Genomic DNA, 17,306 nt, shown 5'->3' with positions numbered 1-17,306 from the left:
CAGAGGGTCTTTAAAAGGCTAATCTCTAGGCATATAGTCCTTGCTAAGTCTATAAGGGTCTTACCAGCTTGTTTAATTATACTGTTTTACTTAGAAGCGTAGGCAGACAAGGTCTTTAAGATAAATCTATCCCTATAGGCCTAATCTTAAACTTTATTAAATATAAATTCTCCAGCATTATTAAATGCTATAACTTAAACTTTATATCCTCTGCTAAAGACTTCTACCTAGCGTTTCTAGCCTTACAGTTTCTTTATAGCGTCTTTCCTTAATATAGCTAAGATTAGCTATTAGTACCTAGTATAGGCATTAATGCTGTAAAAAGAGATTTTAAATCCTTTATAGCTAACAGGCATATAGGAAATAGTATCTTAAAAAATATGTTATAGGAATTCTGTTAGCTTAACTAATAGCATGCAACTAATAATAGCTTTAAACTTTATAAAATAGTATGCTTTATAGTAGAAATCCTTTAGTGTGGCCTGGTTAATTTAAATTCCTGATTAACAGCAAGCTTTTAACACGCAATCCTTACTAGCATAGCCTAACCTCTTATATATTAGTCTAAATTCCATGTTTATAGTTAACGCTTTAAAAGGCAGTGTTATAAAGTTATAGTATTTATTTACTAGTAGAGTGTTATTCTTAAGGATAGTAATATTATGCTTTTAATAGACTTCTATAATTATAATAATCTCCTTCTTCTACAGCACTAGACAACCTTTTATAAAGTTATGCTAAATATCCTTTCTTTTAAAGGCTCTAGGGCTAACTATATTAGCAGCACCTTCTAGGGTAAAGGCAATATTCTTAAGCTTAAAGGTCCTGTTATTAGATAATAGGATAATAATTATACCTATGCCCTTAGTCTTTAAGATGCTACTGTTAAATATAGCCATTATGCTAGCTTCCTCTAGCATTTAAAGGAAAATAAACTATTTAAGGTTATTAAAGTAATGCAGATTATAACTAAAGTTAATAATAATATTATTATAGTAAATGCTATAGTTAAAAAGCGTAAAGTTAATATTCTAGTTATCTCTAAGTATCTTAATAACATCTTCTTCCTCTAAAGCCTGGTCTAGCTTAATAAGGACATTAGTAGTAATAGTTATACTAATAAATAACTAACCAGCCTTTATAATATCTAAATTTCCTTTAAAAGGTGCCTTCTTATTATTTATCTAGTTAGGCTAGGCGTTATCTTTCTTATCTTTCTAGTCCTTTTAATCTCTTTAAGGATAAAAGCCTTAACGCGAATTTAAATATGTTTCTTATAGGCATTACTTTAAATAAAGATGCTAGTAATTTTCTAGTAAATAACCCTTTTAATTAGCTAAGACTATGCAGCTATATTCTAACTTTTTTATCTTTATATTATTATTATTACCTTTAGCTAGGCCCTTATCTTTAAATAAGGTTAAGGATATAGGAGGTGGCTTAAATATGCTAAACATCCTCTTTAAACAAGCTTCTTTATTAGCTTAGGAGTGTAGGAACTTAATAAGTTTATCTTTACTAATCTTTTTGCCTTAATAAAGGTCTGCAGTCTAGTTTTTATACTAAGTCTTATTTATATATTTAAGTCTTATAAAGGCAACTATTATAAACTATACTTTAAGTGCGTTTAAATACTTATAAGTAATGTAAGTCCATGCCTTTATTAAAGCTAACATATAGGCTTTAAAAGATATATAGTAGCTTTAATTTAGCTAGTTAAACTCTTAAATAGTTATAAATATACCTTTAGCTAAAGCCTTAAGGATAATAGTCTTTATTAAAGTAAGCAACTCCTTTATAAATAATTTATTACTATTAAATCCTTTATAATCTAGCTTTATATAGATCTTAATTAATAAGTTATTAAGGATAAAGCCTATAGCTATTATATCCTTTTAATTCTAAGCACCTTTTACCTGTAATATAGCTTCCTTATCTAGCCTAGGCTCTATGCCCTTAATAACGCCCTAAAGGCCTATAAGGGCCGTGTTAACTTTTAATATCTAGAGCTATGCATCCTAGTTATTAGCTCCTTATAATTATATAGCTGCTAGGAGAAAATTAGCCCTAAGGGCTTTAAGGGCCTTATCTATAGCGTTAAAAGGTTATATTATAATGTTTAATAACGATTCTTTAAATTCTTCTTATAGAGGGTCTGGAGATAAAGATCTCTTTAATATTAGCCTAATTAAATAAGATAAATAAAGCCTCTAAGCTCCTTAAAGTAGAAGAGGATAAAACAACCTTCCAGTCCTGACTTTAGGCAGAAAATTAGTTAAAATAAACATAATAACTTATTAGTATTAAAAGTTATAAATATGTGAAAAAACAAGGTTAAAATTATAATTTAGCAGGTTGCAAGAGGGCTTATAACCTGTGGAATAAGTAAGCTCTATTAAGATTAAGAATATGACTTAATCTAGGCTAGGCTAGGCTATTAAAGAAGAAGGAAGGAAACAAACGGGATCCTATGGATCCTGGTGTTATAGGCTAATGGCCCTGACTGGCCAAGGCACATGCCAGGGCACGTGCAACATCTCGCACGTCATGGGATCTGATTCCTTTCCCGAACCTCGTTCACGCTCAAGGGGAAGCAATTGCACAGAAGATAGTTGAAGGGGGCTTTCTACAGAGTTGCTTCTGAAGACTGATCCGAATCCCAGGCGATGCAAGGAACCAAATCTGGCGGGTTTCGCAAAGTCAGGGTCGCGTTGACGATTTCGATCGGATTCTTTGCACTGAGGGTTATATTGACCACTTTCTGAGGTTTAGCACTGCAAGGGTTCGCGTGTAGCTGAGGATTATGCCTTTTCATACGAAACAAGACAATATTCCAGTTTCGGCTTGCTGATAGTAAGAAGTAGGACCTCCAGGCTTGAAGTGAGGTTTGAGCATCTTATACTGTTGCGGGAAAGTTCCATTTGCAGTCGAATTATGGTCAACTTCAACCAGCTGCGTGAAGAACTGCGTCTTGGCTGTGCAGTTGGGAGAATTGGCTTGGACATTCACCGCATTAACTCGGAGAGCAAGCAATGCTGGAAGCCACAACTTCGCGTTGAAGAACCGCATGATGGTTTTCGTAAAGGGGAAAAGAGAGACGGAAAATGTCAGTTGTGCTGACGTTGCTCGTCGTCAAGGTCTGGAAAATATAAGAGCGGTGAAGGTGATTGAGAAGCTACGGTGTGACATCTTTATATAACTTTCTTGAGTACTCTGCCGGCCTTTTACAAAAAAAGGAGGCCGCAATGATATCCGAATAAGGAAAACATGATCATTTCTCTTCATTTCGCACTGTTGCCGGTGTGAGATACTACTTTTTGCTAAAGCATCGGTCCGCATGACGGAGTATACGGCATCCCTGTTCACCCGTACAGTGGTCTGCAGCTGCGCGCGTAGGACTCTTCTTGCCTAGGAGAGGCTGGGCATCAACATAGATGATACGGTCTTCCCGTGAGCACGGTCCCCGGGACATGGAAGAGTTGCCAGCGACCACAAAGTGGCGTCGGTAGAAATCGAACCTAACCAACTAGACTAATAATGGCTTCCAAGTTCAAGCACTCAGCCGACCCGGAAATTGCGCAGATCTGATTGGCTTCCTACCGCCTTGTTGTCCGAATCGGGTAATGGAGATCGTCAGGTCTGTGAAGTGGCTACAGATCTTACAGGTCTTGCTCTGCAAATGGCCGGGGGTCAGTGACGTGAATAGCATACGAGTGGCCTATCTTGTCCTTGATTGGTTGTTTCAGTTGATGAACAATCTACAATTATAACGACATGCTCATCAATAAGGCGATAGGCAGAGGATTCGACAGCCTGGGCCGTAACTCTGACGCTGACATCGAATCCTTCCAGCGCAATGGGATTGGCGGAAAACGCTACACCTTGTGAGAGGGATTACCAATAAAATAAATAGGCACTTTCAGCTACAAGTTCATTTTGTAATATGATGATGACAATCTTCCTACTCTAGTAACTTCATTTGCATTCTTTTTTTCCTTACTCTTTTCTTAACAGTTGTTCTGTCAATACCCTGGCTCATGGCCAGGGTCCTGAAGCGGCCGCTTATGCCAGCACCAGCCTTCAACTGACCAAAAGTCCACTAGCCGAAGAAATAACATCGAAGAGGCAGCACTTAAAAACTCCAGGGAGTCTCACTTCATTGCTGATATTGATGCTGACGATGGTTTGGAGTTTGCCAAGGTACAAGTTGCGAGCCATTTTTTTGCAGAAACATTGCTGATGCAGAGATGTTAGCATGAGACTTCTTGAACTCTTGAGGTGAGTGTCATAACAACTTTTGTACCTATGTGAAGATTCCACTAATAAGTCAAAAAGCTCTTCTACGGCCTTTGGTTTGCCGCACATCTGAGTGTTTTCTCAACGGTATTTGCGGCCGCGATGCAGCTAATTCGTGCACAAACTAACTCACTCTGCTGTCCAAGTCCATACGATCGATGATGCTTCAAGTCTGGGATCATTGGTGGGATGCATCTTGTCTGCACATGAAACAAAGACAGAACTCTTGATACTGGACGTTGCTAACCTTACGATAGACTTCTCTGGACAACCTGGCTCTTGAAAACCCTATACAATCTCCCCTACGTTACAGACAGCGTCTGGGAGCGAGTTTGTCGTGCCGTGCATTTGGCTGTCATGGTTGGCTTTGCGGAACTCGGCCCGTTTGACTTTATCAAGGAAGCAAAATCTGTCTTCCGGGCCATGTGTACGGTGCACATTCCAGCTCGTTTCCAGATCGACTTGAGCTGACAGCGCAGTCAACTCTAGCTCTATTCCTTATAGTGTCCCGGTTTATGCTCGCGCTTTAGTATTTCATGATTGTCTTCCAGATTGGCGAGCACAGAGAGGGCAGAAAGTCGCTCATGATTGCAAGAGGTTTTCACCTGCTGTTTGCCGTGTAAGTGAAACCTTTCCTCCTTGCTAAATTATATGGCCAAGAGTCCAACGTTTTCCCGATGTTCATACTAACTAAGGCCTACTCAGAATATACTTGACACTATCTTTCCTCTCTATCGATGAAACAAGCTCAGTTGTTACTGTCAGCTGGTATATTGGGCCAATAACAGAGGTTGTGATCCATCTTGGGCTCTCCTGTATCAAAGCGCTTAGCTTGTCTGATACGGATCTAAGCGAGCACATGAATCTACTTACGTTGATTATTCTTGGTGAGGGTATGTTTGGATATGCCAAAGATGGTTGGGTTGGGCATATGCTAACAAGCCACATAGGAGCAATCATCATAGCCCGAAACATCCAGACACTTGTGAAGAACACCTTCATGAAGTCCAGCGGCAACATGTGGTGTACGCGAATCCATTGCTCACCTCAATATTCTTGCGCTTTTGGCCAATGGTCTTCATAGCCGCCGCTCTCATTGGTGTAGTCACATGCGCAGTTGCCTTGATCTACTTTGCCTACCAGATGTACTCCGACTGGATGCATTCTGGCAGATTGGCTCATACGCGGCAAATGCTGTGGGTTTCCTGGCATCTCTCATTCCATGTCGCTCTAGAACTTCTTCTAGAGGGCGGGAACCAGTTTATCGCCTGGTCTCAGGTGCTTCAGTCGATCAAGTCAGCCGCCCAAAGCATTGCCGACATCACGCACGAGCTACCCACTAACCCAGCCACGAGAGGCGTGGTCCAGGCACTTAATGAAACGGTCACGGAGCTGTTGGAGCCATACTCTCCGGAAGATGAGATCGCAGCTTGGGATGACGTCGAGAGGACGTACAAGAGCCTGCTTGCTCTTCCCAATTCCTTCTGGACCGAGAGTGGCCGATTGCCCAACAATGACGCAGAAATGGCTCCTTGGCTCAATGGCACAGGAGATCTCGCGCAAACTATCTTAAATGGCATATTTGCCTGTTCAGCCTCGCTGCACCTGCAGAGGAGCCCGGGTCCACTGATGTACAGTCTGCCGCAGACGCTGCATATCTGGCCACTGCACACAAGTTCAGAACGGTCGTAAGTCCTCCCGACGTCTCAGTTGCAAGATGCTCCCCAGCTAATCTGTCCTACAAGTTAATCTATGGGTTCATTACGGCCGGCCTGGTATTGATCTTGATGACCGCTCTACATGTCGTGTGTAAGCAGCGTGGGTGGTCGGTCTTCAACGTACTTCGAGCAATGTTCACCGTTGGCATGGGCTTCGGGCTTGCGCTGATCAGCTTGCTCAGGTTCAACCAGGGTGCTCTCTCTAACTTCCTACCAACGCAGAAGGAGAGCAGGGAATTATAGCACTCTGGATAAGTCGAACAATATTGAGCTAAGGGCTGTGCGGGAACTCTAGAGAAGCGCTGGAATTGATACTGCTGTCGGCGAGGGGTTTCAGGGATGTCGATGATGGGATAGAGCTGAGAAACCTTTGTTCGATGAGAACGCTATCAAATAGAGCAATCTGGTTTATCGTCTTGTGCAAGTCTATCATCGACATGCTGAGATTTCCAGATCATCTTCATTCAAGCTAGATACAAGACCTCAGCCGGAATATTCTCATCATTCGCGATTTCACCATCCATGATACCATGTACATAACAAATTCCAAACACCTGATGAAGTTGTCTTTCTCCTTGGCCCGGGAGGAGTTCCTGTTTTGCCCCCAGTGGTCTGAGGACGAAGGGCATCTGGCCTCCAAAGAGACACCAAACCTCGTCTCCCACTTGTGTCTCTGGGGGTCCAAGACCAAAGTATCCTGAATCCGTCACGAACATGGTCGTGTTGAGAGTCAAACCATTGATCAACTGCTCGGTGAGGAAGTCGGGCTGCGAGTAATGACCCCAATCCGTATCCTCCGTCGTCTGGAATTTGGGATCGAGCTGCAATACAGCCTGTCGTTCAGCCCGAGACAGCCCTTCAGGATGAAAAACGGACTTGAGTGAGCTGTGACAATAGCCCACAAAAGCTTCGTAGCTTTGAGTACCGGTGGACCTTTCAGATACTACTATAGCATCCTCTCGCATGCGCATGATGATATCCCAGCAGAGACACCTCCAAAAGGCTTCAAAGTTTGGACACCCGGCAGGGTTCAACTTTGATGGGTTGCGATGAAGGTCCGCAAGAAGAAACCAATCGCAGTAAGACTTGCGCTTGTCACTTGGATCATTGCCCTGGCATATTCTGCCAATTGAAGCCACCCTATCACCACGACGCCCACTAACTTCAAGAATGCGGTTGTCGGCATGAGGGATCAAACGGAATTGGTCTTTTCCGTGAGTTGGAAAGACTTGAAACTGTTGTTGGCTCCATTGGTAGTCATTGAGCTGATCAGCCAGTCCACTGGCTGCGGTCCAGTCCACGCACCATGAAGGAAGTCCGGGGCAGGCATTCTTCTGGAGCGGGAAATGGAGAGGCAGAAGAGACTTTGTCCCAGTAGCAGTCGAGATGACGGTTTGACAATAGATTGCTTCAGCCGTCGTTCTGTAATTGGGAATGATCGGTTGCCCCGGCCATGAGTTGACCAGACCCAAGACACCATGGACTTTATCCCGGTTATCCGTTGCGAACCTGGCCCGAAATGTGGTCATGGTCTCCCAAAGATCTACGCTTACCCCGTTACCATGACTAGTCCTTATGTTCTTGATGTTTGTCAGAGCACTTCCCAGCCTTCTCAGGCATTTCCTGACGCTGAAGCTGCTGCTTGAAAACACCTCTGAACAACATGACCCAAACATGTGGCCGGTGAGGGAAGAAAATGCATCAAGGAGAAAAGACATGTCGATTGCGATTGGCCCATAGAGGAATGTTGCCTTTGCAGGAAGGATGATCTCTTGGACAGTCTGCATTCCGATATTTTAGCTTGAACCCGAGAAGAAATGAGAGGAAGACTGAAGAGGCTGACCCAAATTCTCGTCCACCAGGGACTTTGATAGAAAGGGGTGAGCGCATCGACGACCTGACAACAATAGTCCCGATATGACACGGGATATGAGAACTCATCTCCTGTCAGGTCTGTGAAGAGTGGCTGATCGGAAAGATGACCGCTAGAGAATAGCCTGATATTTGCGAATGCGTGAAAGATGCAGTCGAAATCGTTTCCATCACCACTGGCGCGATCAGCTTCTGGATAAAACTCATCCCAGAACCAGTCCATCGACTCATCATCTTCCTCGTCTCCGGACCAATGCGTCTCCCAAGTAGGCGACATGTCTTCTGGCGTGTCGCCAATCCATATCACTGTTCGGTCGCACATGGTATAGATGTTTCTCATCAGCTGCACCTGTTGCGAGCGCTCATCCAAGTCTGTTTGGTTGATGCATAGAGCATCAATCCACAAGACGCGGGTTTCGTTCTCCAGTCTGAGCCGGCGAAGAGCTGAATAAAGATTGACGGCAACATCAACGATGTAACCGTTGACGGCAATCTCTCTTCGATCGTTTTCGTCACCCCATGTGTAGCTCAGCGCCTCGTATTTCGGCGGCGGATCGGACCGAAGAGAGACTCGATGGAGGGTGCACTGCAGAAGGGACGAGTCTGAGCCGCATTCTAGATGAAGCACGCGTATTTCTTCGCTGAGCGAGTCAAGCTGATTAACATCCTTGTAGACGGCGGCTGCTCCAGCCGGCGATCGTATGTTGACCCTCTCTTGAGGCTCCATGTTCAAGATGACTGCGCTTAAAAGGAACGAAATATGTGTCTACCATGTAGTAGAGAGAGAAGAAATCCCTGGCTGGTCTTATGCAGATGGAGGCGGGTTTCGCTCTTAAGCTGTCGCTGCCTGCGGGAGGAGATGGCGGGGTCCGCAGAATCCTACTGGCTGTGGAGTGGAACGAGCGTCAAATATGTTCAGGGATCGCTACATGGGTGATTTCGCTGTGACTTTTGTGAAGGATCATAAAGGCTTTGGGTGTGGCACCCTGTTGCCGTACGCAGGTGAGTGATCGTACAACTCGTGACAGGCTCGGCGAATCTTCGAGGAGTAGATTGCCTCGGAACCATATCAACCAGCTATTTACGGCCGCAGAGAATGGAATGGATGAGCACCCTCTCAAATGCCATAATTCCCAAGTATTTAGCCTGTGTTCCAGTTGAACAAGCATCCTTTTGTACATGAACTCAGTAGCTCCAGGGATCACTTTGCTCGAGTTACTGGGTTGAAGAGATGGATTGTTCGGTTATAAACTTTTGATCCCACCGCTAGATGCATTGCTGTTATTTCCTCTCAGCTGTAGTACATGATGAAAATTGTTTTTCGGTGGTAAGTTCGCCTTGAGTTAGAACATCGTTCACATACATCTTATCTGGCTTGACTCAACGAAGTCTTGACTGTGCAATTGACGCCTGGCGGGCACACCGTAGATCGAATAAGATGCTTGAACACTGGTCCATTGTGCCCGCTTGTAAAGTACGCCAGCGAAGGAACATTCAGAATCTCACACCACTTCACTTCGCGCCTTCTACCCGCGATTTGGGTTTTGGGGTAAGATATATCCCTTCAGTTTAGTCTCTTATTCTATACTCACTCTCTCAGCATGGTCAAGGCCGCCCCTAATCACCGCCAGGTCGCCACTCCGAGTCAACATAATATCTCTCTTTGTCAAGGCACAAACAATGTCCCTCTTCCCAGCGAACCAATCGTATGGGACGAAAAAGTGCCCAAAGACCTCTATCGTCGGGGAATCTTTGCGTTGCGCGATCTCTAACCCGTTCTCGCCAAGATCAACAGAGCACACCCAAAAAGACCGGTTCAAGAATACGAGTTTCTTCGATTCGTCAATTCCGATGACATGGGCAACGCTTAGTTCGAATGTCGTCGTCCGTGAATGAAGCGGAGCGGCTGGACTCGATGTCGTGACCATATTCTCCCCGTTTTCATCCGTGGCAAGTTGATCTAACGCCGCCACAGCATCCAATTGCTTCCCTAGCGAGCTGCTATCCTTGTTTCCGACGGCGAGGCAGTCTGCGTCAATTATCGCAATCCTGTTGGTGTCGACGGAGCTGTTCGGATGTAACAAGTCCAGCATGATTCTTTGTTTTTGGCCGAGCGAATAGAGTATCGCGCTTTTGAGCTCTGCCGTGTCGTTGTCCAACGACAATGCAATAGATGAAACTTCAGACCAGTCACTCCAGCAGTAGGCGCAGACTTTGACGTTGTCGACACAAACCAGATGTAGAGAGGATTCTGGATGAGGGAGCCATTTGCGGATTCCTGGTATTTGTGGATATGTCCGCTCTCTCTCATAGTTACCACTGTCCAAGTTGAACAGATGATCAGACTCGCGAGTCGATACCAGAAACTTCGCTGCCATTTCTCCTACTAGCACATCTATGATTGCCTTCTCGGAATCGAGGCGGGACTTGAAGAGTACCGTCAGATCACTGAGCCAACCTTTGTCTGCTGACTTCTGGATTCTGTGTAGGAAGATCCTGTTGGAGGCATCGACGCTAAGGAGGGCGTCTCTCCGTTCAATCCAGGCCAACAGGCGGACTGGTGACTTGTGGCTGTAGAGAGTCCCCAAGTTCGCTGCCATTTTCCGCTCATACAGTACGACTGATCCATCATCTTTTCCGCAAAAGACAACTTCGGACGTGTGATGGACCACCATGGCAGTGATCTTCGCTTTGGCTTCCATGGAAACCGTCTCGACCAATGTAGTGGAAGTGGCCCCGCTGCTGTCATCGCTCAGGGACTCCCGCAACAGAGCTTCAGGTTCCCAGACAGTGCACTGGGCGCCTCGTATGTCGGCAAGAAGCATACTGTCTCTGGTAAAGGCAAGCTGCTTGATATACGAGTTGGACGACTTGACCCGATAGAGGAGCTTGAATGTATCAAATTCGTAAACGTGGATAATCCCATTTGCACCACCCGCTGCGAGGAGACGTCCATTGGGACTTGGGGCGAGGGTGTGGCAGTTGGCACGAAAACATTCCAGCTGCTGATCGGCAAAGGGGTCAAGGAGGGCAAGATCACCATCGAGGTATGCGACTGCGAGAAGGCTAATGTCAGGGTTGGGGTTGAAAGCAAGCGCGACGACGACATGCGTGCTGGTCTCTCCGCTGGAGAGCTTCTTGCCACAGCTACCAGCGTAGGCGTCCTCTCTCATGTCCCATAACGTAATGGGTTGGCCGCTGTAAGCGACAGCAAGCATTCCGTGGCTGGTAGAGAGAGTCAGTGCGCATGGGGTCCCACGCGGAGGCGTTTGGTTCGTCTCTGGCGTATCGGTATCGCTCCATGGCCTCCGCGCCGACTCCGGCCGGGCGTCGTGTCCCAAAACCCAAGTCGCGACGTAGTTGTTGCGACTCGCAATTAAGAGCGTATCTCCATCGAACTCCATCCCCAGCGGGCGCGGAGGGCTCGCGAAGCTGTGCACTACTTGCCCACTTCTGATGTCCCAGACCTTGGCCATCTTCATACCACAAGTCGCTACGAGGTCAGTTTTGGTCTTGAAAGCAATGAAGTTGACAGCTTCACCGTGCTCAAAGACCTTGTACTCCTGGTAGGATGTTGCGTAGTACAATACGACAGTTCCTGAACTGAGACCGACGGCCAGGAACTCGTCTCCATAACTCAACGCCCTTGGTTGGCCCTGACGGAAATCGATGCACAGCAGCCTATCATCCCATTGCTTGTTAGACGCGCCAAGCACTGCGAGCCTCCGGCCTGAGCTCCCGGTGTTGTATACCATAGACTCGGTGGGACAGAATGGGGGTATCAACGAGTATATTGCTGACGGTGATACCGTGAGGGCGTTGGCGAACATGGCAGGAATCCGAGCAAGGTCTGTGGTCCACTGCCGGAGCGCTCGTATCTGAGGGTCTAGTGGTGAACGCTCACCGGCGCACGCATTGACGTAGGTTTTGAGATGTTTTGAGGCGCGGATGAGGTTATTGAGATTCCGAGAGTCGGCAATTGTTTCGATCCAAGTGAGGACGTTGGATCTCAGGAATTGCACGACAAGCTGGAACGTCCCTGCCGCCAACGGATCAGCCCTCGAGAGATGGTATGAGTATGCTGTGTATGCATAGGCGGCGAAATCTAGTCTTGTTGCTGGTAAATTTGCCGAAGAACGGTGTCGACTGTTCCTCGGAGGCTTCATTTCCTCCCCGACAAGGTAATTGAGACACACCTGAGCCATCTGTGTGTGCGCCTTAGTTTTCTCGATGGAGAACTCGGACTCAAGTCCGCCGGCTACAAGGAATTCTCTGGCAGTTTCATGCACCATCTTAACTCTCCCATATTTGTCCACGACCACCAGTTGACCACAGAGCGCGGCGATGCTTTCCTCCAATCTTGGGAATGAGTCGTGGATGTCCAGGGTCAGAGCGCCGTCCAGCTCGCTGATTGTCATAGGTCGAACCGCGCATGCTGCCCACATGAGAATGGTTTTGGCCAGCTCCTTTCCACGAGTGGCCTGCGACATGTAGTCTAAAGTCCGCTTGTATAGTGACTCCATGCCTCTCGGCACGTCTTCAAGAATCTGGTGAATTTCCTTTCTGCTGTGGCAGCGTAGGAGTTCCTCAAGCACCAAGATTGTCCACAAGAAGGAGCCCCTAGATTTGTCCAGAATCTTCTCGGCTAATGTACCTCGATCGTCAGGTCCCACGACTCCTAAGGCCTGGATCCTCCTCTCCACCAAAAGCCTGAGATCTGGCTCTGTGTCTGTCGTCGAGATTGGCAAAGACTGGACTAGTTTGCGTGGAATGACCGAGAAACCTTGGTCCAGATCGACCGTATCCCGACTTGTGACGAGAATTCTCAGGGGTATAGATTCGTCCATGTTGGAAAGAATGGCATGCAAAAGGACCGGAGGATTGGAACACTCATCCAGGGCGTCGATGACCCAGTAGTGTCGAGTCATTGTGGCCCGGAAAATGCCAGAAAGGAAGAGGATTCTCCAGAGGGTACGTTCGTCGACACGATCTAAGGAAACACCATCCGCCTGCAATTCTAGGATGGCATCACTAGCTTCGACATTGGAGCTAGCCATCTGAAAAGCCAGAGATCGTAGACAACGACCTAGGTTGGACTTCGACTTGTCTCCATGTTTGAAGAAAAAGTAGCTGCATGCCTGGCCGGACTCTTTGAGCTGATCGATGACATAGCCAGCGAGAACAGACTTTCCAGTTGCTGGCTTGCCTTTGACCCATAGCGTCCTGTCATTTCCGGATTCCCCATCTCTCCATTTGACGTAACTGGCTTTGGTCGAAATCCATCCGCACGACCCGTGCATCCGAGCTTCGCAGACGTTTGCAAGATCATTATCCAAGACGTCGGCAACTTCCAGGTACTTCTTGAGACTTTTGATCCTCTCACGCCTTTGCTTCAGCTTCAGCTCCGGAATTGCCGTGGAAATCTTGCTGACAGTAGAGGCGAGCGCGTTTCGTAGGAGGGCGTAGTTGGAGTCTTCAGGTGTGTCAAACTTGCATATTGAGCGGTGGTCAGCAGTCATAGGTATCTGCTTCTCTTCACGGTACCCGAGGACGGCCGACTCGGGATCGACGATGAGTGAGCTAAAGCGTTTCATATTCTGCGTTTCGTAGAACGACCAAAGCTCAAGGCCGGCCGAAAGATGACGAAATTCGTCATTGATCACTTGGACCGCCCCAGAGTTCGGTTCCAGATCGCCAATATAAGCGCGGTCGTACGCAACCCTGAGGAGGTTCTTCAGCATCTTTGCTGAGTCGGCACCTCGATGCGGCGTGGCCAGGAAATAGAATGCTGCGAATCGCCCAGCCAGCGCCTTGTGCACTGGGTCTTGTTTCGCAAGGATATATGCTTTCTTCATTACCAAGCCACCCATGCTGTGGCCGATGACAACGACGGATGTCCTGGAATTGGCGATGCATGGCGAAGTACTGATCGCACCTAGGAATGACTTGCCAATGTGATGTACATTCAAGCAGTCCTCCTTGCCCTTCAAGTAGGACGAATCGTACCCATAGCTATGGATGCGGACGTTCTTGAATGCGGGGTCTTTGGAGAGCCACTCCTTGGGCCAAAAAAGAGACTGCAGAGACGACTTGCTCCATGTTTTACTGGAATTGCCACCTAGGCCATGGACGAAGATGAAGTCGATCTCCGGCGCCGTCGGGGAATAGAGGAGGCTCAGTCCAAGCGGGCCGTTCACGCCCTCCGCTTGATCGCCCGAGGTGGTTGACGTCCTGGACAGGGTTGTTGACAGAGGAAACAGGCTCCTTGAGCTCCTGGGCGAGTCGCGACTACTTGAGGGACTGTCGGGATGTAGGTCGGGCTTTGTGCGCCGCTCCTTTCGAAAGAACTAGTACAGTCAGCGATCTGGTATGATTTTAAGGTTCCCAGGAGGCTAAGGAGGTGAGAGTTGACCATTGTAGTCCGCAGAACTCAATGCGTGGGGCGCCAATCTCGGTTGCCCAGACTCATCCAAGGTGACGTCGGCACGATGGTCTGTCCCTTCAAAAGAATAATGGAACAATAGTACAATGAGAGTTGTTTCAGGACAGACTCTTGGTAGTGCTCAATCACCTCGCGATTGAAGCACGTAGCAGGTGATCAGACTCCCTCCCCCTTCGAACTACCAATCAGCCGGTTGCTTTAACCGCCTGTTGATGCCACCAACAGGCTCGGGAAAGACAACTGCATGTATCTACTAGGGGGGTTTCCAAAACGACCGCGTTTCCCGTGATAGTGGAGCTATCACGGGAAACGCGGTCGTTTTAGAGACCCCCCTAGTACCCTAAAATCGCGCACCCAAGATTTCAAGAACACCCCCATTGACCTGTACCTTCTTTGCCATCTCTTGATGATGCTGTATTGATTTGGCCTATAAGAGGGATTGTCCGCGCATTGTGTATCATTTTAGAGAATTATTTACTATGAGTTCACAGACGAATCCAACCTTCGCGGTTGGCGACCATGAGGCTTTCATGGAGTTTGCTCTCATTCAGGCACAAAAATCACCGCCGGCTGCCAACAAATTCTGCGTCGGAGCCGTACTTGTCGACGCCGATAAGGGAAAGGTCCTATCGACAGGATACTCTCTTGAATATCCGCGAGATTACAAGGGAGATCCAGGCACCACACACGCAGAGCAGTGTTGTTTTATCAAGATCGCCGACGAGCACAACCTCTCTGAGGAACGCATCCATGAGGTCCTTCCGGCCAACACGGCGCTGTACACGACCATGGAGCCATGCAACGAGAGACTTAGCGGCAACACGACTTGCGTGACTAGGATCTTGAGACTTAAGAGCGCTATCAAGACTGTCTACGTGGGAATCAAGGAGCCAGGGACGTTTATCGCGCACAATGACGGGCAGGAAAGGCTGGAGGCAAACGGTGTCAAGGTCGTGTTCCCTGTTGAACATTGGCGTGACAGAATCACCGAGATCTCAATGACTGGGCACTGAAGACCAAGAAAAAGAATGAGGTTGCGGAAACACCCGGACGGTCCGTCCAGCCACCGGCTCTAGTTTATTTTCACTCCCTTATTGTTAATTAGGGACGAAATTGGCATAAATACATAGAATGTCGCGCAACGAGATGTAGCCTCGGTGCATCTGTCAAGAAGCTCTTGCTCCTTAGATAATTATCATCAATTCATTAACACCGCCTAGGATGCTTCTCACCACTGTCTGACAAAATAGAAACTTAGAATTGAAAAAGATTCGTGGCACTGGGTATTGTGTGCCGTTGGCCGCGAGAATCGGCGTCCACACGTCGTTCCGTGACATTCTCCTTCGAGGTCGTGTCCTGCGGTGGGTGTATTCGGCAGGACTCGAGCCGCCCAGAGGGGGAGCTCGCCTGCAACAGGCTACTCGACCATGATGGTGGGGGCATCCAGAAACGCCGCCTATATATAATAAACCCCGCGTCTCCGAGAGCCTGATGATCTCCAACCAGCGGGACGCTGAACAGATTCGGCACATTCTTTGACACAGGAATGAACTACAACGGCGCAGATGGCCTTGAATTCGGGGCGGGCAATACCAAAATAGACCCAGCCTTGCTGAGGGGTAAGCTACAAGCCCTCGGCGAACTCACAAGATCGTCTTCATATTGACTGCCTCCCAAGAACTGCCGGAAGGATGCAAGGTCACATCCACCGAGAACCACGGCGTAAGCTTCTGGGCGCAGACAGGCCGTATCGATGTTCAGCTCCGCGATGGTACACCGCAGTCCTTCTTCGTCAAGGTCATTTCCAAAGAACTAGGCATGAATATGACTAGGGGTGAATTCCACTCAATGAGCGCGATGCACAACGTGCTGCCAGAATTTGTCCCAAGGCCCATCGCTTGCGGCACTTACAAGACGATAGCAGACACTCACTTCTTCCTCTGCGAATTTCGAGAAATGACCGACGATATGCCTGACCCTCACAAATTTGCCGCTCTTCTGTCAACGCTGCACCAGAAAAGCGTATCGCCTACTGGCAAGTTCGGATTCCACATCACCACCTACGCAGGAAACCTACCCCAGTTCGTGGCATGGGAAGATAGCTGGGAGGCATTTTTCGCCAAGACCATGAGACAGGCGCTTGACCTGGAGATTGAAAGGAAAGGTCCTAGTGAGGAGCTCGATGTCCTCTCCCGTGCTCTGTTCGAAAAGGTCATCCCGAGGCTCCTGAGGCCTCTCGAGAGTGACGGTCGAGTAGTGAAACCTTCACTTGTTCATGGAGACCTTTGGTACGCAAATGCAGGGATTGATGTCGACAGCGACCAGCCTCTTGTCTTTGATGCGTGCTGCTTCTTCGCGCACAACGAATGTACGTTCTCCTACGAAACACTTGCGGTTACCTATGCTAAATAACTTGGATTTGAAGATGAGTTTGGCCAGTGGCGACCGGCTTGCAATAGGTTTGGGGATGAGTACGTTGCTGCCTACAACACATTCGCCCAGATTTCGCCGCCGGAAGAGGATTTTGAAGGCCGCCTAGACCTCTATAGGCTGTGAGACACTCAGAAACTCTTTTCCTTCCTCGTGATCTACGTAGCTGATATCAAGCTAGGAGGTTTGACACACATGTATCAGCGCTTTTTGTTGATAACGAGACACTTCGCACACAGTGAGGCCATTCTCAGCCTACTGTCTAGTTTGGCGGCTAATGAGCTTAACAGGGTCCTTGATGTTATGAGAGATTTGGTCGAGAGATATGGTTAGTGGAATTTATTACGGCCTAATTGATGTTAACGCCAAAAGTGTAGGTACAGTAAGTGGACAAAAGTCTGCGAACGGATTACAGTGTGCCACCTTAAATCCCAAAAATATATAATTTTAAAATAATAATAATTCTTTATTATATTCAGTAAAATTAAATAAAACTTAACTATTAAGTTAATAAATAATATATTTCTTATATATCTTAATATTTTTTA

The 17,306-nt window shown here is 47.3% G+C and overlaps 5 protein-coding genes across 5 annotated transcripts; 3 read left to right on the top strand and 2 right to left on the bottom strand.

The window, feature by feature from the left end:
* Positions 1 to 2,626: 2,626 nt before the first annotated feature.
* CCMA1212_005328 (uncharacterized protein) lies at positions 2,627 to 3,069 on the bottom strand (the record flags this gene model as incomplete). Its single annotated transcript, XM_073702591.1, has 2 exons — positions 2,627 to 2,774; positions 2,828 to 3,069. The coding sequence occupies 2 exons, from the start codon at positions 3,067 to 3,069 to the stop codon at positions 2,627 to 2,629; spliced, it is 390 nt and encodes a 129-aa protein (XP_073558877.1).
* A 946-nt stretch (positions 3,070 to 4,015) lies between these two features.
* On the top strand, positions 4,016 to 6,257 carry CCMA1212_005327 (uncharacterized protein; the record flags this gene model as incomplete). Its single annotated transcript, XM_073702590.1, is given in 8 exon segments — positions 4,016 to 4,200; positions 4,554 to 4,728; positions 4,827 to 4,915; positions 5,002 to 5,189; positions 5,247 to 5,321; positions 5,381 to 5,932; positions 5,944 to 5,984; positions 6,042 to 6,257. Coding segments are annotated over 8 exon segments (1,521 nt in total), but the record flags the coding sequence as incomplete, so codon positions are not given.
* A 221-nt stretch (positions 6,258 to 6,478) lies between these two features.
* On the bottom strand, positions 6,479 to 14,301 carry CCMA1212_005326 (uncharacterized protein; the record flags this gene model as incomplete). The annotated part of the gene is made up of 4 exons (XM_073702589.1): positions 6,479 to 7,795; positions 7,858 to 8,652; positions 9,479 to 14,233; positions 14,299 to 14,301. The coding sequence occupies 4 exons, from the start codon at positions 14,299 to 14,301 to the stop codon at positions 6,479 to 6,481; spliced, it is 6,870 nt and encodes a 2,289-aa protein (XP_073558883.1).
* A 506-nt stretch (positions 14,302 to 14,807) lies between these two features.
* CCMA1212_005325 (Bifunctional protein RIB2) lies at positions 14,808 to 15,341 on the top strand (the record flags this gene model as incomplete). Its single annotated transcript, XM_073702588.1, has 1 exon — positions 14,808 to 15,341. The coding sequence occupies one exon, from the start codon at positions 14,808 to 14,810 to the stop codon at positions 15,339 to 15,341; it is 534 nt and encodes a 177-aa protein (XP_073558649.1).
* Positions 15,342 to 15,872: 531 nt separating this feature from the next.
* Positions 15,873 to 17,091, top strand: CCMA1212_005324 (Protein-ribulosamine 3-kinase; the record flags this gene model as incomplete). Its single annotated transcript, XM_073702587.1, has 4 exons — positions 15,873 to 15,947; positions 16,007 to 16,696; positions 16,754 to 16,880; positions 16,998 to 17,091. The coding sequence occupies exons 1-4, from the start codon at positions 15,875 to 15,877 to the stop codon at positions 17,089 to 17,091; spliced, it is 984 nt and encodes a 327-aa protein (XP_073558885.1). The 5' UTR covers positions 15,873 to 15,874.
* Positions 17,092 to 17,306: the final 215 nt, after the last annotated feature.

The sequence above is a fragment of the Trichoderma ghanense genome (assembly GCF_004382785.1).
Source record: "Trichoderma ghanense strain CCMA-1212 chromosome Unknown scaffold_5, whole genome shotgun sequence".
NCBI lineage: Eukaryota > Fungi > Ascomycota > Sordariomycetes > Hypocreales > Hypocreaceae > Trichoderma > Trichoderma ghanense.
Note: the sequence above shows the minus strand (reverse complement) of the source record. Positions and strands in the feature narration are given on the sequence as shown.